Below are 25,445 nucleotides of genomic sequence, written 5' to 3'. Positions count from 1 at the left end.
ATACGTATTCACCACTGCTATTTCCATCCTTTTAGCAAAATCTACCAGCATCTGTCCTTTCACATTCCGCTTCTTAAGGCCATACCTACCCATAACCTCCTCATCACCCCTGTTCCATTCACCTACATGCCCATTAAAGGCTGCCCCAATCACCAATCGTTCTTTCCTAGGTACACCTTCTACCATTCCATATAACTCACTCGAGAATTTTTCCTTCTTCTCCATCTCACAACCCACTTGTGGAGAATAGGCACTGATGACATTTATCATCCCCCCTTTAATTTCCAGCTTCATGTTTATCAGAAACTCACTTTACCTCCACTACACTCTTACTGCAACCTTCCTTCAGAATCACCCCTACACCATATCTCTTTCCATCCATGATAGAACAGTTTAACCCAATTCTCCTGGCTTCCTCCCTTTCCACTTGGTCTCCTGAACACACAACATATCTACCTTTCTCCTCTCCATCATAACAGCTTTCTGTCTCCCTTTGCCAGTCATAGTACCAACATTTAATTACCAACCCTAACCTCCACTTCTCCATTTTCTGCTGTCTCTGTAGACGTCTTCCTCCTCTCCTACTTCTCCTTCGGCCAACAGTAGCACAATTTCCACCGGTACCCTGTTGGCTAACGATACCTGTGGCAGTCATTGGTAACCCGGGCCTCGACCGAGCAGGTATGAAATTCCTAAACCGCATATTTGATTTGCCACGTTTCAAGCTGGATGCCCTTCCTACTGCAACCCTCCCCATTTATCCGGGCTTGGGACCGGCACTAAGAGTGTGTCTTGTGCCTCCCTAATGGCTGGGTTGTTGTTTTGAGAGCATATGCAGTTCAAATGCAGTTAGTTCAGTTCAGCCACAACAATCAAACCACTGATAGCTAAAATTTTACCTGTGAAGAGCCAAATTTCTAAGGCCAGACAACTGGCTTAGACCATCTTTAAAAAAGCTGTTCATTTTGGTGGTGTTCCTGATATGCAGTGGTTAGTACCTTTAAATCTAATCTAATCTAATCTAATCTAAATCGTAGGTTCAAAGAACTGACAAAAGGGTCATGGGTGCAAAAGGCTCAGTGATGTGTGAAGGGACATGTTTGGTCTAAAGAGCTCCTGTAGCACAGGATTGTGCTGAACAATTTGATGTTAGCACTGATAAAAAACTTGTTCAGCATCAGAACTAGACCATGGTGCAATGAAAGTAGGTAGCCTGGTCTGAGGAATCAAATTTTATTTAACAGCATGTAGATGGCAGGGGTGTGTGTGTGTGTATCACTTAGCAAAAGACATGGCACCGAAGTGTTTTGGTGCCAAGACAGATCCTCAGAGATGTGAACTCCCAAGAACTAAAACTGGAGACCCTCTCTACCTCAGTTCCTTTAGTATGTAGACTGGGGGTGTCTCCTGCTGTTAGATTTCCAAAAGTCCACAATGAGCTTTTTAGTCTTAATGGCATTGAGGGTCAGGCTATTGGTGGCACATCATGCTGATTTGTTGTTGTTGCTGATCTGGCCATCTACGATGGTGTCATCTGTATTCTTGATGAAGATATTGGCTTATCGTGAACAGGGAGAAGAGTAGTGGTCTTAAAAGATAGCCCTGTGGGATGCCGTTAAGAAGAAGGGTTGAGGATACCTTCCATCTGCATATGGAGGTGCAGGTACCCAGGTAAATATACAGTTAGTTGAAGTTGTGGAACCGGGAGGTCCTGAGAAACTCATTAATTAGCTTAAGATCATTATGGATTTAACACCAACACCAACTTCAATAATCTGCATTTGATCAGATGTACTTGAGCACCAAGTTGTGATGTGTTATTTGTATGCCTGGCTGAAGTGATATGTCTTTAATCTACATTTAAACTAAGTTTGTCTGAGCCCCCGAATACTGTCAGGAAGGCTATTCGAAAGTTTAGGAGCTACACATTTAGTTGACTTTGCGATTCTAGGAACTACTTGAAGTCCGAAGTTTTGAGATTGCAAAAAGCATGATGGATTGCATGTAAGAAGACTGGATGGATAGATGGGAGCCAAACCTTGTAGGGCCTTGTAAGTAATAAGCAATAGTTTGTAGTAGATTTTAAGTTTAACATGTAGCCGCTGAAGGGATTATAAAAAAATGAAGGACATTGTGAGGTGACATTTTGGACTAACTGGGAGTTCAAGGTGTTTATGTGGCCTCCAGGTGGTAATCTGGACCGGGTTTAGGGAATGGATAAAGCTATAAGATTGTAAAACGTTTGCCTTAAATTGCGATCGGAGTTGATGAGAAGCAGCTCGGTGCCACTCTATGTATTATGCAATATTTTATCTTTTTCGTCCGAATGACGTTTGTTGAAATATGATTTTCACAAAAAATATTTTCAGGCCGAATGATGATCACATTGTAGTGAGCGCTTGTGCATGTGTGTGTTGATTTAGTGGCAGTCAGAAATAAAAAACAAATGATGCCCCTACAATCTGGGCTGAGAAGAAATCAGTCCCAGCCTCACGTCTCCATTCCAGGAAATCATGATATGCATGAAGGCAAATAGTGTCTTTGGATTATGTATTTTTGCTTTCTGTCATCCAAAAATCACATATGTAGGAAAAAATATATAGAGTGTGACTGATGAGGTAACAGCCAACAGCAGGACCATCCTTGTGTCCTGATGATGTAGTGTGTGTGTGTGTGAGAGAGAGAGAGAGAGAGAGAGAGAGAGTGTGTGTGTGTGTGTGTGTGTGTGTGTGAGTGAGCTGAGCTGAGCCGAGCCGCTCCTAGACTCATCATGATCACTCAGTAGGACTCAGATCCAGCACCCTGACTCAGCTCCAGTTGAGGACCACTTCATGCCATCTAAGGCGGATGCTTTAGAAATCTGATGCCATGGCACCGGTTTGAGCAGCTCGCCTTCCGGACCACGACCAAGGCGAGGCTTCATACCATGCAAAGCGCCACGGTGATTACATCTCAACCTCCGGAGATGCCGACAGCTCCTTGGGGCCATTTTTACCCGCTGGTGAAGACCTGAATCGTCTATTCGGAACCGTTTTGGACTCGGGTTTGCTTATAGGGATATTTTTTTGGAGGAAGGGGGGATCAATAGAGGTTTATGCAGCATGGCTTTGGTAACGCTGCAGCGATCTCCGACCCCGAGCACAGCCAGCGCGAGCACGGCCAACGCCGAGACGGTAAGCCGGGAAACAGGAACAGGAAAGGCAGGGTTTTAACGAGACGCGGGGACGTGTAGGAGGCCCGCATATGTGTGTGTGTGTGTGTGTGTGTGTGTGTGTGTGAGTGTGAGTGTGAGAGAGAGAGAGAGAGAGAGAGAGAGAGAGAGAGAACGTGTTCGCGCGAACACACACACACACACATATTTATATATATATATATATGCATATGCATATGCATACACGCATACATATACAAGTGTGTGTGTGTGTGTGTGTGTGTGTGTGTGTGTTTTTGCCGGTCTGAATCTTACATGTGCTCATTATATTTTCTTAGAAAAAGCACCATCAACAGCAGCCCGACATTGTGCGCATGCGCAGAAAGCCACTCCGTTGTATAGCTGGTTGATCATTGACTAGCCAGCTAGCGTCTGCATTCTCACACACCACGCAGTCCCTTCCTTTTCCCCTTGAACTAACATGACACTCTATGAATGACCCAAATTAGTTTGTTAGACAGCCATATTTAACGTTTCATAATGAAAATTAAATGTATACACTCGTTTATTTTTACTCTTCAGCCCTGTAATGTGGGGATGAACTAGCCGGTGTGCTAGCTAGCACAGCGCCCTGTATACCTACAGTACCTGCCTGTCAGTCACTCAGCTTAGCTAATGATGGAGCAGAATTGTTATCTATATGCATATGTCTTTAATATAAATATATACAAAACATTTCATGTTGTTGAATAACCCACATGTTCACGTTTCATAGTAATTTATGATCCATGCTAGAATAATGGTGTCTGTGCATGTACACATTGATGAGAAATGTTTTATATTTCTTTTTTTTTTGTTTATCAATAGACATATTCAATATATAAAAACATCTCTATTGTTTATTTTGTCTTTAATAAATGCGGAAAGACATTCTGTCACTAATCCTGTAATGTAGTAGGTAATATATGAGCTTAAGGCCTCTGAGGTAGCAAAAAAAAAAAAAAGAAAACCCCCAAAATAATAATAAAACATTTTATCGTTTACATTTGTGCGAGATCAAAATGAAATAAAAGTATATTGTAAGTATATATTTGTAGAAAATTTTAAATCCGAGTTTACAGACAGCATCGTTTCAGACATGAACGTTGAACTATAGTATGAAATCTGAGGTAAAATTGTTTTTGAAAAGTATAAACGGCTTTCATTATTTATTGGATAAAAATTTGTATGTACTACAAAGTATTACATTTAAGGTTAAAGTAGATCGAAGTAGGTATAGCATTGATTATTTTTAGAGATTTGGTTTCTATAGAATGAAATTTAAGGTAGAAAAAGTTTAAGTGCACCTTATATATGAGCTAGATCTGAACTATATTAACAAATTTGATGGGAAATTGTAAATATTAGATGATCTTTAGCTATAGTTTAGCACCTGAGGTCAAATTTTAATTAAAACATCATACACAAGGAACTTCAGTATAAAGTCTGTCTACATTTCAAACATGACATGTATTTGATTACTAGAAACGTCAGTTCATGTTCACTTTTCATTTTTTTAAATTACACATCAATGAAAATTGACGAATTGCCTAGTTATAGTCATTTATTTTAATATGCAATTAAATGCGTCATATTTTGTTGAGCTGACACGATATTTCAGGAACCAAATAGACACATTAAGGAACAAACCCAAAATGACCGAATAGAAAGAAAACATATTTTGTCTTTTTTTCTATGTTGATCTCGTCACATCGGAAATGTGTGTAATAAAATTTCCCAACAACGATAGTGGTCTTTTTTTTAACAATATATCTTTCATATTTAACTACATATATTGCACAATAAAAAAGTCTTATAGGAATATAGAAATAAGTTTTAATCCAATGCTGTGTAGGATTGCACACTTCCAGTAATTGGTGGTGATATTTTATAAAAAAAAAAAAAAAAAAGAAAAGAAAAATTGTTATAAGAAATGTACATATATGTTTAATATATTAGATTTATGTTGAAGAGTTGTCGGTGCCGAAGGTTTGGTTAGGCTACCATAACTAGATCATGTTATACACACATCTTTTTGCGAGTACAATGACCCATTGAATTTGAATGTGCACCTGACATTTTCCAATGCAGTGAACCATTAACCTTATGCGCACATATTGCACTGATGCCAAGTTGGTTTGAGGATGTAACGCGACCTACGTCAGGGCCGAGAACAATACATGTTTCATCCGATTCATTCGATTCAAACTTTAAACGTGACACCCGTCGGTCTGTTTGGACGGTTCTTAGAGGGCATTCGCTTGGAAGGCGATTAATGCTGCCAAAAACGGCAGTGGCATCGCATGACCTTTTGAGGGACGCATAAGAACACATACGAGCCCAGTGCTTTGTTGATATCAGTAACAAGGCAAATGATGTGTCGTAACAATGCTACATGTTCTGTATAGTTATTTTCAACATATTGCTATGACGTCATTGGAGATTTTGCAGCAGAACGTGCTTTTCGTCAGTAGAGGGCGCAGGCAACACACGCACACACACACACATATATATATATATATATATATATATATATATATATATATATATATATATATATATATATATATATATATATATATATATATATATATATATTTAATATACACTGACACACACACACACACACACACACACACATGCACCAGTCAAACTAATGTAACAGGTTGTGTAAAAATCGCTGTTCGAGAAGCATTAAACAACATGATCATTTCTGTAGGCTTTATGGAAGATTACGCTGCTGTACTAATGACGTCACTGTACCCTAAGGGTTAGTACTCTGTAGTACTCTATAAGAGAAGGGGGTGGTAGGTTTTAAGTGGTCTGTCCCTGGTTAAGGGTGGGGCTGTTCCATTATCTTACCACTAACACACACACACACACACACACACACACATTTGGATTTTGCAGAATAACTCGTCCAATAGATGGACACTGAGCTGTGGTGATGTCATTGCTTCACACCATTAAAGCGAACGAGAGAGATTGAGAAGGAGAGGAAAAGAGAGGCGGCTGATGACCCAACACCTGGTTTAGTGCATTAGGATGCGTCCAAAAAGAAAAAGTCAAAATTGGATTAGAAACAGAGTGTGTGTGTGTGTGTGTGTGTGTGTATGTATGTGTGTGTTAGAGCTGGGTGATGTAATGATGTTATGATCATGGGAAATGATGCCACAGCATTATTTCTGCAAGTGCAGCAGTATAACACTATAACACACTCTTCACGGTTTCACTAATAAGCAGAGTCGATGTGAATATCTATATTTATTACGTTCACCCCTCATGTGAGGACCCCCATTTGGGGGGTTTAAAGTAGCTTAGCAGTTAAGATGTTAGACTTCTGATTAGAGGGTCATGAGTTCAAATCCCAGTACCACCATGCTGCCACTGCTGAACCCGTGAGCAAGGCTCCTCAATTGATCCGGCGTATAAATGAGGTAATTGTAAGTTGCGCTAAAGGCTTCTGCCAAATGGCTTAAATGTAAATGCTTATTTTCTGTGACATGTTTCTGTGTGTTTTGTTCCTCTTATAGCCTTTCAAATTTCTATCAAATAGGTGTGTAACGGTACACAAAATTCACGGTTCGGTACCTACTTTATTTTTTAAGCCATGGTTCGGTTCAAATTCAGTTAGAGGGAAGAAATCGTGATCAGCAGCAGTTTACATTTTTAAAAACCATTCAAAATAAAATGCCTGCTTGGTTGAACTTAGAAATACTTTATTATATTAATTAAATTGAGTACTCAATTAAATAGAGGAATTACATCCATAAAATAAAATAAATGGAACATTTGTATTAAATCGTTTACATTTGTTGGACCTCGTTTGGGTAATATAGATTTTTTTACATTTAATATTAAATTTTTTAAATATGTTCTTTTACAAATGTCTGCATTTAAGAAACTCACAAAATAGTAATTGATTTATTCACAAATTAATTTAGTCTATCCATCCTTTTATTTATTCATTCATTCATTCGTTCGTTTACTCCCTCTGTATGAGGAATCGTCAGGAATTTCTCCTGTTAAGAGAAAATCAAATCTTGAAGTCCTACATTAAACGCAAAAGAACTCATATCGCCAGACGTTGGCGAAGGCAGGAAGCGTCAGCGATTTTACGCACGAATTATTTGCGAATATTAATTTCAGCGCCATCCATTAATCCCTATAAGTTTATCAAGTGGTGACAGTAGTGAGGCAAAAAACCTTGAGAGGAACCAGACTCAAGAGAACCCATTTTCATCTGGGTGACCCTGAATGTCCATTCATTATAGTTCTATCATTATTGAGGTTAACAAACTCTACACTGATGGACACTGAAATGCAAATGGAAATTGCAGCCCTGAGCCATTGTAGCAGACTTTATATTAATTACAGTCTGAATCTTTCTTCATGGTGCTTGAATTTAACTCTCGTTGATTCTTGGGCTGTTCAGGTGGAACCATCCTCAGCTTCACTGGGTGGTCTCCCATTAAAGAGAACTTCATCCAGAAGTAAGGTGTCAGGAGGAATCAGGAGGAGGTTCAGAAAGAGGACAAGTCAAATGACTTTAATTGTCCATATTTGAAGGTAGTTATGTATGTAACCCTCTCAGTTAAGGTAAATTGTGGCAAACCAGGGGCGCTAATATTTAGCCTGAACCCGAATAGACAGTTTGTAAATACATTGTCACACACAGGGCCTTGATCAAGGGCTCAACAGTGGTAGTTAAGGCTTGAACCCCTAATACGTTGAGCTATAGACAAGCCATATTTTAAAAAAATAGCACGCCATGAGGTGGTAGCTCAGTGGTTAAACCATTGTACTGTGGTTTGAAAGGTCACAAGATCAGATCCCAGCACGACCATGCTTTTGAACAATGCAAGCTAGAATCAATTGGATATCAAAACCAAGACATAACTATAGAACCAAGTGATGTTTGAAGGACCGCTTGTCTTCCACAACACCATCGCACTCATTAGCGCAAGTGTTGCTTGTTTGCTAGTCAGTAATAGTGAATGAAATGTGAGCTGACTCAGCGTTTCGGATCCCATGAGAGTTGCGTGTGGGGGAGGGAACGCCGAAACATTCGGTTTTATTGGTCCCATTTGAAAACCCTTTTGTGGCCGCACCTCGAGTTGATCGAAAATGCAGATCCAAAAACATTATAAGCACATGTGCGGTCTGAGGGACAGGTTTGATTTTGCCACAAGCTGCAAATAAACTGACAGCTATCTTAAGGTGCAGCCACAAAAGGGTTTTAAAATGGGACAAATAAACCAAATGTACATTTAAAACACATAAATGAACCAAATGTACATTTAAAACACATAAATGAACCAAATGTACATTTACATATAGATAGATAGATAGATATTGATATTGATATTGATATTGATATTGATATAGATATAGATATCCCAGCACATGCCTGGAAGACGATATATACCACGTGCCTCCTTCGAGTCAGCGGTGTTCCTGCATGTAGACAGAGCTAGATGGAAGGCTGCGTTGTTGGAAAGCGTCTCCTGAGGGCAGTTTCGGGCTTAAGCCAGTCATTTCCTCTTCAGGTGTGGGGCTGCTGTTCCTACTTGGCCTACCTGAGTATCTCATTGTTCCGTGTCATGGTTTGTAACCTAATCACCGGTGTTCTGCCCTCCACACACAATGATGAACTATTTTTAAAGCGTTTTTTTGTTTTGATGAAACCTTGTTTGTGCGGCCAGGAACCATGTTCTCCGCCACACCCCTCCGTCCTTTTCAATCCCTGCTTTCAGATTGAGTAATCTATCTTTAGTGTAGTTTGCACTATTAATAAGTAAAAAAAAAAACATTATTAGCCCAACGTTGAAGTTAAAGTGCAGGTAGAATTATAATGCATGCTGGAAAAACATCCAGGTTGCCAAATAGCCACCTTTTAAAATCTGACCAGGTTCAAATTTGCACATGAAAGTGGGAAGGCCAAGATTTGCCAGCCAAGATTGAACCTCCAGGCAGAGACGACCCTGCTTTTGGTCAGAAATGGTCTTGCACCAGCCAAAAAACAACCTAAAAGAAGTGACGGCGGAAATTAATGGTAGTTTAATAGTAATTTACTTGAGAAAATAGGTTTCAAGTACAAAAGGCGGTCTGCTGAAGGTGTCTACTTGAGTAATTGCTTTACAAATGAGTTGTTACATTGACGTTAAAAAGAAAGTATTCTACATGGACAAAGGTTTGTGGACAACCTACCATTTTCCTCCAATATTCTGGGAAGATGTTCTAGATTTTGGGCATTAGTAAAGTCAGGCATGTGGAATGAAGAAACTTGGAAACTTTCAATAGGAAAGTCAAGTGTCCAAATCCTTTTGTCCATAAAGTGTATATACTTAAATCATAGCAGTCAAAAAGACGGTTTCTTCTTCCATGTTTCTTAAACTTTTATGGAGCGCTGGAAATTTACTTTGCATGCAATGCTGCCTACAGATTTGTCCTGCCTACAGAAGTCCCCCTGCAGTGTTCTGGAATGCACAAGTGGTGAAAAGTATCTATGATGATGTGCATCTTATATTTATCAGTACATTCCTGGTTCAGCACCAGTTTTATCTGAGACTATGTGATCAGATATACATTTGAGATTGTCCTGCTTGTATACTTTCAGTTGTGCTCATGGTATGTAGATTTCTCAAGAAAACAAGCTGGCGATATTTTATATGACAAAATCGCATATCTTTACAATTTCACATTGAACATTGAAATCTTTTTTATAAATCCTTAAATGATATTTTCATTTCTGTTTTTCTGATTCAGGATTTCGGGAGTGAGGATGACAGAAGGCTGAATCAGAGGTAAGACATCTGAAGTGTGTGTGTGTGTGAGTATTGTGCTCGAGTTGTACGAGTAACACCCTTTATTCATGATCGAAACAAAGGTTTGATCATCAATACTTTCCAAAAATCTTGTTCAATCATTTTCCAAAAGCTGCTCATCCACACTGAAACTCTGCCATTATTTACTTTCCGGCTCTTTTTCCACACTGCGATCTCAAAACGGCATTTTCGAATTTATCCACTTTGGAGACTGAAAATGGCGCCTCAGTGTGGACAGGAAGCCAAAACGGAGGACAAAAAAACGCGTTTTCAAAAGAAATCGCGTTAGTGTGCCAGAGCCTTTTAATTGACAACTCATTTAAAAATGTCATTGGTGCCCAAGCTTTCTGGGGTCAAACAAAGCATTTCTGTTACAGAAAACATCTGCTTGCACATCCTATTTGGAAGGACCAAAGGTATATGTTCATCAGGTGGCGTATTAGCTATATTTTGTTCAGACTTTTTTGTTCAAAACCATGGGTGGATCTACAGGGGTGGCACGGGGTGACGAATTCCACCCTAAGAAAAAACATTGCCACCCTATCTGCCACCCCAGCACTGGTATCCCAATGTATGAAATACAATCGAATCAGTTTCCTCGATCGATTTAGAGCAGCGAAGCTTCAATTCGATGACATGAAAAACATACCCGTAAATAATGGCAAGAAGTCTCGTCTTTCTAGTCCAAACAAACGACTCTGATGAACTGCTTCGTTTTAGCGAATCAAACACATTCATTGCAAACCGCCTAATCACCGCGCATTTGGCATTGTAGTGTTACCAATTAGCAGCGCAACATGTAAAAGGGGTTTCCCAGGTTTTAAGATCATTAAAAATCACCTGAGGTGTCTACAATGGTGGAAAGTCGGCTGGCTATTCTAAGCATTTTGCAAGAACGCTTGCTTCAGTATTGCCACCCCCTTGCCATCCCATAAATAATTTTCTAGATCCGCCCCTCTAGCACATCTCACAGAAGCTCGGTCAGATTGAGATCTTTAGGGGAATTCTTAGGCAACAGTTTGAACTCTTTGTGATGTTCCGAAGTCAGTGTTCTGAAGTTCTGAAGTCAGTGCCCGCACTGCAATTAGAAAATGATATTGGCAAGATGGGGTGTACCTTATTCTGCAACAATGTTTAGGTAGCTAGTATGACATATGAGGATTTTCAGTAGAACGTTGCTCAGAGCATCACCCTGCCTTTGTTGACAGTCTATTTCTGATGCTTACATCCCCATTGTAAGAGCTTTTAATGGTTTACAGGGGTCAACATGGGTACTCTGTCCTATCAACAAACTGTAGTGCAGTTTTGAAGAAGCTTGGAGCCAGGCGTCCAGCCAGTCACAACTTGCCAAAGTCCTTCAAAACTTAAGACCTGCCCATTTTTCCTGCATTCAACTCATCGAAATTGAAAACTGCCCAACATATCCCACACTTTTCTTTGGTGGTTTTAATGTTTTGGTTGATCTGTATATTTAAAGCATTGTTTGACACAATGCTGGTGTACTTTCCTACGTCATTATTCTCATTGTGTTAACCCCTAAACAAAGCTTACCTTTTGATCCTTTTGTCTTTCTTTATTTTCTATTCAATGGAACTTTGATTTCAAAGAAGGTCACATGGGTTCATGCACGTGCATCAGGTGTTTTATTTCGTTTTGGCATGTAAATGTCACTCTGGACGAGTTTGCTAAGATGGTACAACATCTCGCGGTGCTGCGAATGTAAGAAAACTAGGGCATACACAAATAACAAACTATTGCTTGGGGACTCTCAAACAAGTTTCTGGGTCCTTCAGGGGAGCTCTAGCGTTAAAACGCTTTCAGATCTTAAATGTGGGTCAGGAACATAAAACATCGCTAGGTGAAAAGGTTTCCGGTTTGCTGATGCAGTTTGAATATCATTTGCTGATGCATTTAGTCTGAAAGTAGGACATATAGAGTATCACATGCTGGTTCTGCTGCAGAGGAAGAGGAAGTCTGTCAAGGATGTGGAAGGTCAATTTCTCTGACTGTGAGCGGATTCCTAGGGAGGGAAAGCTAGCAACCCATGGGGATGTACTGTATTATAGACATTATAGATCCTGGGATATTCATCTAAAAACTCAATCTGTATATAGTTCTTTTCCAACCTGGTACTATTTTCCCTTCACTTAAATTACCAGACCCAAACCTGTTCCCGTGCACAAAGCCAGCATCCATGAAGATAAGGTTTCCATGGGTTTGGAGTGGAAGATCTTTCACTATGTAGCTCTGACCTCAACCTTATTAAACACTTTGGGATGAACTGGAACACCGAGTAACTTCTGTACCCTACATCGGCACCTGACTTTACAAACACCCTTGTGGCTGAAATGAGCAAAAATCTCCACAAGCACAATCCAAAATCTGGTGGAACATCTTCCCAGAAGAATGGAGCTCATTATAAAAGGGACAAAATGTGAAATGAATTGTTCAAGAAAGACATAGGAATCTTATTTAGTTGTTAGCTTTCCGCTGATAAAAGACAAATTAAGGATTGTAGGAAATTCTTTCCTGCTTGTAAGGGTCAGAAATGTAAGATGTAATACCACGGGTTCCAGCGCCCCCTTTTCGCGGTAAATGGAATGCAGCCTTTAGTTCATTGCTTCATAACGTGTGCTTCCACATTGGAGGTGCTATCATCGACCTACAGTAAATAAGGCCATCTGGCAAAAGCAAAAAGACTGATTGTTCTCCGAGAGCAACCCACGCCCCCGTACCGCTCTTTCTTTCCATCTTCCTCGTTTCTCAGCTTTTTTTTTTTTCTTCCTTCTTTTCTCAAAAACAGGATGTTGGAAAAGAGGTCAGCGATTCTTGCGCTGCTGAGGCTCAGGACAAAGCCAGCAGTGTCTGACTTCATGTCCTCTCTGACTCTGGGGTAGGGTAGGGATCTGGCCTTGACGGTTATTCACGGTGTATTAGCAGATGTTTACCTCACCAAGAACTTTTTCATAATACTGATTCAATTACCTTTTTTTTCTGGGCGCTTTCTGAATAAAATCTCTTTCAACCATTCTTTTCGAATTGAAAGGTAGGAGAATGAAACAGTTGTGTAAAAGGAAGCCTTTTCCTTTAGCCTTGTGCAGTAGGGTATAAACACACAAACACTCTATATACAAATGTATCAGGACACCTGACTTTTCCAGCCGTGTGTGCACTTTCACCAAACTGTTACCACAAAGTTTGAGGCGTACGAAAGTGAGTACACCCCTAGTACAACGTGTCCCTTTGCATGGTTACACGATGTACGGCTGTTATCTCTTTTTTTTTTTGTTGCCAGCTATTTAGACATTTATGGCTGTACGTTGAGTTATTTTCAAAGGACAGTAAATCTGTACTGCTATTCAAGCTGCCAACTCTAAAAATGCATCCGAGATATATTTATATATTAAATTAGATATAGAGATATAGATATAATTGAATGGTTGCTGAAATGTGAGGGGTGCACTCACTTTTGTGAGTTACTCTATATTTTTATAGTGTCATATACCTTTTCTTGATTTGGTACCCATTTCTCATTTGCTTGCTAAATCTCGAGCCTACACTTCCTGTGAGAAATTTGAAGCCAGCTGCTAAATCTTTTAAATACAGATCTCCAAGCTTACGATTGCCTTACTCTCACCAGCCCTCGACAGAGTTGACATCTTGATGTATTTTTTGGTGATTCAACGCCCGATTTTAGCTCTTATCTCTCACCTTTTTTTTTCTCTGCGTTACAAGACACTGGAACAGAACGCACTGATTAGTCTCATCAGCTACAGGTGTGGAAAATGACTCTATTTTGCTAAATAATGTACTGTAATTTAATAAATCATTAACAATTTACAGTATACTACCCCATACTGATCGCTATTTTTTAAAGACTGGAAAGGCTAGGCCATGGTAGGTAGATGAGCACACTTGAATGTAAGCGATTGGTTTCTTTTCTTTGTTACGTGAGCCGAGACTGGTTAGCTTCACCATCGGTTGCACCGGCGACACAATCCTGACCTCCCGTTCTTGGTTGGCTTCACTAATGTTGTCGTTTTGAACAGCATAACCAATTAGGAAGCTTGTATGACAATCATACAGATGGATGCATAACTTAGAAAGATGCAAGACAATCGTGCCAATACCAGGTTCGAGTGGTAGTGTTGAAATTGGCATTTTCCCCAGTTAGCTTGGTGGGGAAATTTGTAATAAATAAATAAATAAATAAATAAATAAATAAAAATTACAAGGACAGCACCAATTTAACACAATTCATTCAAATGGTAAAACATAGAGGGATTTGAAGACCTGAGGTCTGAGGTAGCAATGGTTGCTAGGCTGCGTTAATTCATCCAGGGGACACTTCCCCAAGTCCGGTTATGGGTGCTTACATATACACACACAGTGACCTTCACAGTTTTGGGCTGTTCTTAGTTTGAAGAACTCTTCAATTGTCAAGGGTCAAGTGGTTGGCAGCGAGGAATCCTCAGGGATCGGCTCTGCAGACCTGAAGCCGAGAACCTTGGAATTTTTAAGTGGCAGGAAATCGGCGTGATTGCGCCGCTCTAATCCTAAAGATAACACCGGGACTCTTTCGAACCGAGAACGGTATCAATGTTCCTTCAGTTCCTCCGGGAGTTGCTTTTCCGCTCAGACATGTGTCTTCTTTTGTTTGTTCCAACGTTTTGATTGATTTGTTTTTTTAATAAACACGAGCCAACTTAAAATACAGTTGGCTTGTGCACGCCTGCAGACATAGAGATGTCCGTGACTGGTCCCGACCTGCCTTACACTGAGCTCATCGATCCCCGAAGGTACAGCTCAGGGTTACGCAATTATCAAAATAGATGAACCCTTAAGAATTCCATCGTGCTTACATAGCCTGAAATTTACAAGCGGAACAATCCGGTTATTGTTTGAAAAATCTCAGAGGACATTGTGTTTCGAAGGTAAGTTTGGTATCAAAGAAACTCCCAATCCATGCTCAGAAGATCGTAATGCAAGGATCGTTTGTTTTGGAACTATGTCAGATTATGTGTAAAATGGACGGTGGTGGGTTTATTTTACTTCTCACATGAATAGATAATAGGGAAGGTAAGACTCATTGATTTGCATCGGTGTATCGGCATAAAAGTTGACCAAGTGATGCATCGATTTAAAAGAATTTGCATCTCGATGCACCGTTTTTAACATATTTGTATCAGGAAAAAAAAAGATGTATTTACATATAAATATTAGACATACTATACTTTTAATATTTATAAATTGACCAATCATTTGTGACCAATCATTTGATATGTAGATCGATCAAGGAAGTTCTATCAACACCACTGCTCGTACTCGGTTGTGATCTGAGACCGAGGTTTGTCCTGAGAGTCACATAACATATAGATTAACATGGCAGAGGTAGAGCTTCAACTTGCTGGACACAGAACAGGAAAATAACATCTGGTTTTACTTTTTTCTTGTTTGTGAAAGAACCATGCATTAAAGTCAGAAGGCACTTAAATAAATCTAATAATTTGTTCTCAATTTGGACCAAAGAAGCAAACTATCTGTGCCATATTAGATTGCATAAAATCAGATTCTTTTTTCATTGCTTCGTATTGCAATAAATCGCATTGTGTTGACTTAAATCAAAATCGGGTCACACTGCATTGTATCAGAGGTGAATCGCCAAGGTTTAGCATGATTTCCATATTTAGTTATAGCTAATTTAGTTGAAACGTACCACGTTTACTGGACTCCAGTAGGCTTCTGCGCTATCCTTATACAAATGTCATCTAACTGGTCCTGACTAGCTTAGGACCTTATCCTTGATAGGCTTAATCATTATTATTATTCTTTTTTTTTTTTTTTTTTTTTCTTTTAAATAGCCAGCCATACATGAAGGTATTGGAAGCAAGAATATCTGTTTGGGTTCTCCACGATGATCTCAGTTTCGTTTCGCATGGATTTAAGCCTGGTACTGACCTCACCATGTGGGTTACAGCGAGAGTAGCAGCCAAGCACAGCATATCTGTGTTTTTGTTTGGGTGCTCGCTCATATCTGAGTATGTGTGAGTTCGTGAGGACTTTTGGCATCGCGCCCGGATACATTTCGTGCAGCTGTTGCATCATAGCAAAGGGGGTTAAATGCCATCGGATTGCGAAGGGTCATTTATTTAGTTTAATTACATTGAATTAGTTATTTTGTTTCATTCGTTGAACTCGAGAGTCCTGAATGTAGAGGACATGATGTTTAAAATGGTTATACTGGTTGGGTTATTCCCTCATCTATGGAAATAATCATCCAATCTATTTCACACATCCATCATAAAACTAAAAAAAATGAATCATTGGACATGCAGTTCCTGAGATTAGTTACCTGCAGTTTCCTGATTTCATCACCAGTTTTAGGTTCTTGATTGTGTTTGCAATGCATTTTCTCGAAACTACTCCTGGATTTTTTTATGATTTTGAACCTGCTAATCCAACTCATCAGCTCGCTGTCAGGTGCCTCATCAGATGGTTTAGCAGTGCTGGGATTAAAGAAACCTGAAGCTGACTGGTGGAACAGGGTACTGCTAGGGTAATAACTTTATTAGTGCTTCTCTATACTATTCATTGTAACTGGTATATAAAATGGTACTTGTTGATACTTTTAGAATGGAATATATTTTTTAACAAATAGCTTGAACAAAGCTTCATTGTTTTTTGTTTTGGTTTTTTTTGAAAGTTTTTTCAAAGAGTAAGTGTAAGACTAGCATGACGTTAAGCTGCCTGCATTTGAGGTAGCTAGCGAACATTATATATATTAACGTTATTTGCATATGCTCCAGTCGATTCTCAGAATGCTTTAAACAAATTTCGAATGCTAAAAAAACGGTGATTAAAAAATACTCCCCAAACCGAATCAGTGGAAAATGTGCATTGATTTTGTCTGTATAAAACAAAATCAATGCCAAATTGTTGTATTTTGATGGATAATTTCTTTCCCAAACACCTTTTATTAGAATTAGAGCTCCGAAGTTGGCTAAAAACCCCATTCTCAGGTGCTGTCGATCGCAGCAGGATGTTGAAAGTTAGCTTTCGAACAGCTATTATGGCTAAACATGTCTTTTATATTGCGTGTGGAACATTTTACATTATCTGCACTTGCTGTAATGCAAGATGATCGACAACGCAATATAGAAGACCTATTTTTTTTATGTTCTGCTTGAACATCAAAATGTTCTGCAAACTATAGATATGAAATATGTACAGAGAACACTGGTCATATTTCATATCTATAGTTTGCAGAACATTTTGATGTTCAGGCCATCTGCATGAGCTGCATTATTCAGGAAAATGTGAATCTCACATCTATTAAATAGGCATAAAGGAAAATGTGGAAATGTTTGCTAATTCCTGCCTAATCATACAAGCTAGCATGATTGCTAATTCTTGACTAATCAAGGTAATATGATAAAGGTTGGCAAATATCTGGTAAATTTTCTAAAACTTTTCATGGGAACTTCATCTGGGGAATTTTTGAAATATTCCAAGACATTTGGGGAGATTTATGTAAACTGTATCATATACATATAAATAAAAACATTTTATTTGGTCTTAAGCTGACATGCATGCAAACTAATACAGATTTAGAAAATGACAATCACAAGTAGAACAATTATAGATATTTCTTAATGTATATTTCGCAATATTACTGTTTTGTTCTGTGTTTTTGTTAATGCAGGCTTTATGAGCATAAGCGACTTCTTTCCAAAACATTAAAAATAGTAAACAAACCTTTGACCAGTAATGTACTTTTATATTATAACAGAAAACTGGCTTGCGGAATGTAGAGAAAAGAGCAATACAGCTTGAGCTATCTAGTCTTGTAAATTGAATCTCGAATTCGAATCTCGTCCCCCCGAAATCGCGGAATTGCATTTGCTACATAACTAATTTGTTTGGTTGATTTTCCAAAAAAAACTTATAGGGAATTGTTTTTATGGAGTTTTATGCTAATATAATGAAATGTGTATATATAATTATTAATTATAAAACGAAGTAAAATGTTAATGGGGTGGCGTCCGTTTTTCGTGTTTTTTGGAACATAACCACTGGGATAAACGGGGAATTACTGTAAATGGTGCTAGCTTGCATTTAGCATATCTGATTTTCTGGCTGACTATAAATTCCCATAGAAAGTTTACAGTCTTGAAAATTCCTAAGTGTGTTTGATTTTTTCTCACCTCTATAACATCCATGAAGTGTTTTTTTTCCCCCAGTGATGATGACCGTGTTGTCCTTTTTATCTATTTGTAGATACTTTGAATCTTCTGGAACGGTGGCAAATTTTATAATATATTCTAAATGCTACCATATTGTGAAGCGCTGATACTGGAGACTCTTTCCAGAAACAACTTCTTTGCAACTAAATCAGTTCAAGTCCCTTTTATTCAATGGTTACAATGGAAACATCTGCCTAACTGTCAGAACCTCTGATCCAACACTATCGGTGAAAAAAGCAACATTGAGCTCTCATTCTTCTCAGTTCTGGGTCGAATTACGGACACTGCACACGAGGTAAAAAAAAATCTGCTTTTATTGTCTTGGAAGATTTTCCATCTATCACTCTTAGAACATTGCCTGATTGGGCAGACAGGGAGAGATAGCACAGTGTTTTTCCTGTGCTGCGTTGCGTAACGCCGGTCCCTGGAGAGGAGGATGCTGTGTGTGCAGTAATGTGTGTGGGGTAATGAGTAAGGTTTCCCTTTACTGAGTGTGTGTGTGTGTGTGTGTGTGTGTGTGTGTGTGTGCAGGGACAGGACAGGGTTGTCAGAGGTGGGAAGTAATGAAGTAGATTTTTCTGGAACTTCACTAATTTATTTTTTCGACAATGTTTTACTTTCACTCATTACATTTTTCCCCACACAAATATCTGTACTTTCTACTCCTTACATTTTCAAACGTAAAATGTTACTTCAGTTTGAATCTATTCGGTGACATGAGCAATATTTTTACTTCCATCAACCTATTTTCCTTCATTGCGCGGTTTTTTCAACCGCGTACCGCAGACGTAGGCTAGTTTACAAAGCTAGCTATGAGCAAGGCAGAAGACGACTAGAAGTTTGGCTAACGTAGATGAGACGGAGGGTGTCGGCGATGTAAACATGACTGAGATCAGAGACGTTCCTGATCATCATCATCTTTTCTCTGCTGCATATGGTGGATGTTCAGCCTGGATACATTCATTCGATAACAAAATTTGACGTCCTTTTGTATTATGATGTTAATATGATCTGAGGTCCAGTTACCAGCAGGACACTGAAACAGTGAAGGAAAGAAGGATGTGTGTACTTTTGCCATCTCTGGCTGTTGTGTTAGTCATGAGTCGCTTTACTGAATTCCAGCAGGCTGGGCTAATCTGAATCTCCAGTCCAACACACACACACGCACACACACACACACACACAATCACAGAAACCCAATAACATGTAGATGCTGTCCAGACTCTTTCAAGTGACATCTGAGGATTGAACTTCCTGACTTCAATGATGTCATTGTTTGTTACTAAAAGTCTGTAATACAGCACTTAGCTAGCCATATTACCATACAACAACACATTAGCTTTGCCAATTAGCCTTGTGATTTAGCAAAACACAGGACTTGCTAATATATTTGCCAGTTTGATATGTGTCTATTTTTGAACATCCCGTTCCACATTTAGTCCCATTTCCTGTTGTAATGACCTTCACTTTTTTTGGGAAGATGTTCCACTGGATTTAGGTGTGTGTTTGTGGAGATTTGTGCTTGATAAATAGAAAACTGTCAACATTTCAGAATGTTGTTATTCTGGCTTGTATTTACAATTTATGGACAAAAGTTTTTTTCAGCCATATTTGGTTCTTCTCCAAATTCCTACCACAAAGTTAAATAAACACAAGGAGATCCAAACCTCATCCAGCATGACAATGCCCCTTTGCACCTGAAGATATATGGGTTGGAGTGGAAGATCTCCTGCTATAGAGTTCTGACCTCAACTTTATTGAACTCCTTTGGGATACATTTTCCATGTCGACTGACGCCCTCATGCCTCCAAAATTTAGAACATCTTCCCAGAAGAGTGGGGCTTCTTATAACAGCAAATAAATGTGGACTAAAGGTGGAAAGTACTGGCACTATTATAGCATATTTCTTTTTGGTTTGGAACGGATTCTGATTTGAAAGTGACGCCTGGCAGGTGATCTGTAGCACTCACGCTCTCTCGAACGCTGCGATCCTGTCAGAACTCGCGTGCTGAGCGTCTGCCCTTAGGTTACAACAAGCAAGGAACGCTCATGGTGAGCAAAAGCGCATAAACCAAGAGCAACGTTCTGCTTACTTCTCATAATGCATAAGGTCATAATGCAGTTCCTCATTCCCATATATGAACATCAATAGAAAATAGTCTATATATTGACTATTTTCCATACTATATATAGTACAGAAAAGCAGTCCCTGGATTATGAAGAATCTCTTACTCTGTCTTTCTCTCTCTCTCTCTCTCTCTCTCTCTCTCTCTCTCATACACACACTTTCACCCCAGATCTGTCCTGCAAAACCTTATAGGCCTTGTGTTTCCTTTTTTGCAGTTGTCTCCGTTTTGTTATGTCTTCCAGTCCTTCTCCGTCTTCTCGTAACTCCCTTCCCAAATTGCATATTCCTGTACGATCTACAGAAATAAAACTATTTTCTATAGGAGCCTGTTTTGTTTCTCTGATCATTCAAAAGTCAACAAGCATTTACAAATTGTTATTCATTCTAAAACGCAAGACTTTTTTTTCCTGAACCTTCAATCTGTTTGTAGATTACGCCGAATGCTATTAGCAGGTACTGTACACGTGCTTCATGTTTTCCTTCATTTCTCTCTCCACTCTGTTTCCCTTCAGTGTGGTGGTATCAACTTGATATCTCCATTAATATCTCCATGTGTGTCTGTGAGTGTGTGTATGCAGCAGGACAGAGCTTTCACCTCTGCAAGCAAATAAGGCTTTTCTATTCAATGCTGGAAATCTCCTCCCATGTCTTTGTGTCCAAATGGGATTTACTAGCACCTGTAGTCTGGAGACGAAAAGCAGGAGCTGGGCATCTCTTGTCCTCGTTTTTCTTTTCTTTTTTTTTTCGTCTGGGTGAATTCGAGCTTGGGAGCGTGCTAGATTTTTTTTTTATATATATTTTTTTTCTCCACACAGGACGACGCTCTTCTCCAGGAAGTCTGTGTTTTTGGACTCCTATTGGATTTTCTTTGCATTGCCAGATCAGCACTTAGTGTTCCACACACACACACACATGGCCCACCTCAGCTCTTAAGGGGTGGAGATTCCAGCAGTCAGTCAGGCTGAGGAAAGCGAAGCAGGTTTATCTTCCTGTCGTGCTATCTGCAAATAGAGAGAGAGAAAGAGGGAGGGAGGGAGGAAGGAGTGACAACACATTCCCAGCCTACAAGGAACGAGCAGGAGAGCATTCATTCTGCCGGGATCCACTCGTCCACTCTCACACATACACTCTCTCTTCGCTCAGACACACACACACACACACACACATACACTGTCTTTGTGGCTCGTGTCCGTCTCTCTCGCTGTGTTGTGGGCCGTGTGTTCGGAGCTGCGGCGGTCCAGCAGGATGCACCTGCCGCTGGACTGGCACCGCCGGCTGACGCTGAGCACCATGCTGCCCTACTTCGTGGAGAACGCCGTGCTCACGCAGCACGAGATCTACCGCATGTGAGTCAAGAGACACTCAATGGACCGTACGGAGATCCTTCTCTTTTATTGGAATTACTTCTTAGACTATAAGATTTTCGTGTGTTTCACGCTTCTTTTCGAACCTCCAGTTCTAAATTTAGTCCTCATTTCCACTTAGAATCACCCCCACTCTTCGGGGAAGATGTTTTAGACTTTTGAGTGTTGCTCGTGGAGATTCGTGCTCATTCGTCCACTCGGTAAAGTCAGCATGAAAAATTCATCCCGATGGTGTTTAATAGGGATCAGAATTCTATAGCAGGAGATCTTTCACTCCAACCCATGTAAAGCATATCTTCATGGTGTTGGATTGTTGGCACCTGCATCCATTTTATACAATTGCGTGCCTCCAACTGTGTGGTTTGAAAAGCCAGGTGTCCTAATACGTATGTCCGAATAGTGTAGATGAAAGTGTGTAGCTACTCGTTGCTTTACACGAGCAATTACATCCACTATAGACTAGTTTTTTAGGGTAGTTCTGGCAAACCCATTAATCTGATTCCACCGTTTTAGACTAAGATCAAGTGTAAATCATGAAATGTAACAGTTAATTAATAAGATGCGATACAGAAAATTGCTTTAATTAAAAATGTTTGGAACAGCACAAGCCTCCAATCAGTGCACTTTTTAGCCTAAACCACAGAGAGTTGAAGGTTCACCAACAATACAGTTCCAAAAAAACATTTGGTTTTTTTAACGTTGGCCAGTTTTAGTTCTTTGTTGTGTTCCGTATTGTTGACTCTAGTCAGATCAATCGGTTGACCTCTAGTTGAGAGCGACCAATCTTAAGATGTGGAAATAAAAATTTAATTTAATCCCCGCCCACAAAGTTTTATACAAATTGAAATGAATGTATAGGAGGCTTGTGGGTCTTCAGTGCTCAGTGCTCGCTGGTATGAATTCCTCTCGGAAATTGCTCTACGTTTGACGTTGTGCCGTGCCGGATCGAATGATTGCGTGCAGATTTTTAAAAAAATCAAAAACACGGTTATACATACAACATACAAAACACCGGCGCACACTGCGAGGAGAGAGTTTCAGAGCGGGGCGTGCTTTGTGAGCGAGAATGAGGGCATTGTGAGTATCAAAAAGCGCTCATTGTGCACAGACTTTAATTGCTGCAATTGTGTGGTCTTGATACGGGAGGGGTGAGGGGGGACAGGGATTTGGATTTACAGGACGTCTGGTAAAAGGTGGGCGATGGTGGGCGTGGCAAGATAATTGACTTGCAGTATCAATTGCGTAATGAAAGTTGTGAAACAGGGTTCTCTTAGCAAAGTCACAGGAAAGCCTTTGCCCAGGTGCTGAAGTTTAGAGCTAGCTCAGGTACCTGTAAAAGCTTTTTGGTACAAGTGTCAGCAAACACGCACACACGTTTCTGTTTTTTGTGTGTGTGTGTGTGTGTGTGTGTGTGTGTGTGTGTGTGTGAGAATGTCCTCTTTATGCGCTCCAGTTGGCCCGAGTGAGGAAAAATAAATAACGTCGTTCTTCTGTGGTTCGAATGAAATCTACGGCGCATCAGAACCATGAAGATGGATTTGGACTGTAGTTAATGTGACTCTGGACTACAATCACCATAAGCAGTTCATAAGCGATCATCTGATAATCTCAACGATGATGAAAGTTTAAATGAACGGAAATTCGGTGTCTCTCAGGTGCCCTTTTGAGTCTGGTTTCTTTCAGGGTTTCTTTTTAGATATATTTATTATATACATAGGTTTTTGTATAAATTAACATTAATGAGTATTATTATCCATGTTTCGGTCCCCAATTTGGGCATGTCAGTTCCTGCAAGCTAGGTCTTTCTGATTTTAAGACGATTAAGGGTGATGGTTTGTACAGTAAGTACTTCCTTAATGACTTGTTTAGCCTGCAAATAGCTGCTATCGAACGAACGGATAAAAAAAAACTAAACAAAAGAAGTTTATAAGCAATAAGCTATTACATTCCAACGTCGTAGCTTTTTATACCTGTAAAACTGCTTTGAGACAATGTTGTCCCATCACACATTGGTAAAAGCGCTGTACCTGGATTGAATTGAATTGAATCAGCGCTATCGGCCCTCTTTCTCATACAAGAGCTCAGAAGAGAGCCTGATTCGCTGTAATTGACAGGTGAAAGGGAACAGAGCATCGCTTCCATTCAAAGACAGTTTCACTTTCACCCTCTGGTCATCTCTTGACGAAGGCTTTTCCTGCTCCTCATATTTCTACCCAATCATTTTTGCCAAGGTGGTTTTAGCTCCGCCCCATTCTCAGGAGTGTTTTCTAGTCTTTGGTTACCAAACAGATTAATTTCCCTTTTCCGGTCTGGACTCGGTGCCTTAGTGGACCTCATACGACTTTTCCGTTACTTCCAGTGCAACGAACTTCCAATAAGAACGCCCGGGTGACGACGTGCCGCATGGCACACGCCGCCTCGTTTTGCCTCGCCTCGAGTCACAATGACTGTGCAGTATCGTCCACAGAGACCAACCTGAGCATGCAAACATGATCATATGGAAAACAACAGATTCTCATCCTGTGAGACCCAAAACAGTTTCAGCATCACAATGCTGCTGTGAACAAATAACAAGATCCATGAAGATATGCTTTGCATGGGTCGGAGGGGATGATGTTCTTTTATAGAGCTCTGCCCCCAACCCTATTAAACACCTTTGGAATGAATGTGAATGCTGACTGCACCCCAACAACCTCACCTACACCAGTACATGACTTTACTAACACCCTTGAGGCTGAATGAGTCTACACATACACTCCAAAATCTAGAACATCCTTCTAGAAGAGTGAAGGTAATTATACAAGGATCTGGGGACTGAATGTTGTATGGGATGTTCGAAAAGTAGCACAGATCAGTCTTATAGTGCTTATGCTATGTTGTTCTAAGAAATGATCTTGTGAACTTTTGTCAATGCTCATGGCATGACTAGCACATGAGCAGAACATCAGAGCGAACAATAGTGGCTGCAATTTCTTCCTGATGTTGTTGTTCCCCCTTTTCTCCCCCAGCTGTGGTCGTGACCCTTTGCTGAGTCACGCTGTTCCATTTTTTACACCATTGTCTCTCTCTGACTGGACCGCACTGGACGTCCTGATAAAAAAGCAGCACAGAGACGAAGGACCCGACAGAAGCTGCTTTGTGCAAAGAGTTATGTGTCAAACCCTCCTCCTCCTCATCCTCCTGTTCCTCCTTCTCTCCCTTTATCTCTCTCTCATTCCGTTTTTGTCTCTCAATCTCTTTCCTCCAGCTCTGAAGACACAAACTTGAGCAAAGTTGGCGGATTACAGGCGCTTTTGTCTCTTTTCTTTTGTTCCTTCTCCCGTTTCAACTCCCTCTTTCCTTTTCGCGCATAGCATTCGTGTGACGTTTCTCTGAGAACGCCGTCGCTATGCGAGGAGCGACGGAGGGAAGGGGGAAAAAACTAGGCAGAAAATGAACAAGAGTGACAAGAAAGCCCACCACACAGAGAGGAAGAGAGGGCGCAAATGACAAGCCGAACAGATTGCGCTCGTGGCCGAGGGTGTAATTATGCGAACGGTTTTGATGAGAGGTGCCATTGTTTACCGATCACGACGACGAAGATGTACGAAACATCTCCTGCCGGACTTTCCTCGGCGCAGACGTTGCGTTTATAGAGCGCCATCATGTGATCACGTGGGTGGTCAGACATCGAGCTTGTTGATTCCCAAACCT

General features: G+C 40.1%; 2 protein-coding genes across 4 annotated transcripts in view; one reads left to right on the top strand and one right to left on the bottom strand.

Moving 5' to 3' along the window:
* Positions 1-25,445, bottom strand: part of LOC310717971 (D-amino-acid oxidase-like) — a 188,335-nt gene that overhangs the window by 13,679 nt on the left and 149,211 nt on the right. The window lies entirely within an intron of this gene.
* Positions 2,609-25,445, top strand: part of ssh1a (slingshot protein phosphatase 1a) — a 45,653-nt gene continuing 22,816 nt past the window's right edge. Inside the window, exons 1-2 of one of the 2 annotated variants that reach the window (XM_083526355.1) lie at positions 2,609-3,173; positions 9,959-9,996. In XM_083526355.1, the coding sequence (XP_083382481.1) occupies positions 3,102-3,173; positions 9,959-9,996 (110 nt within the window). In that variant the 5' untranslated portion in view covers positions 2,609-3,101. Of the gene's footprint in view, positions 3,174-9,958; positions 9,997-21,425; positions 21,735-25,445 lie in introns of those variants that run through there. The other variant, XM_083526356.1, reaches the window with a different exon arrangement.

The sequence above is a fragment of the Silurus aristotelis genome (genome assembly GCF_946808225.1).
Source record: "Silurus aristotelis genome assembly, chromosome: 23".
Lineage (NCBI taxonomy): Eukaryota > Metazoa > Chordata > Actinopteri > Siluriformes > Siluridae > Silurus > Silurus aristotelis.
Note: the sequence above shows the minus strand (reverse complement) of the source record. Positions and strands in the feature narration are given on the sequence as shown.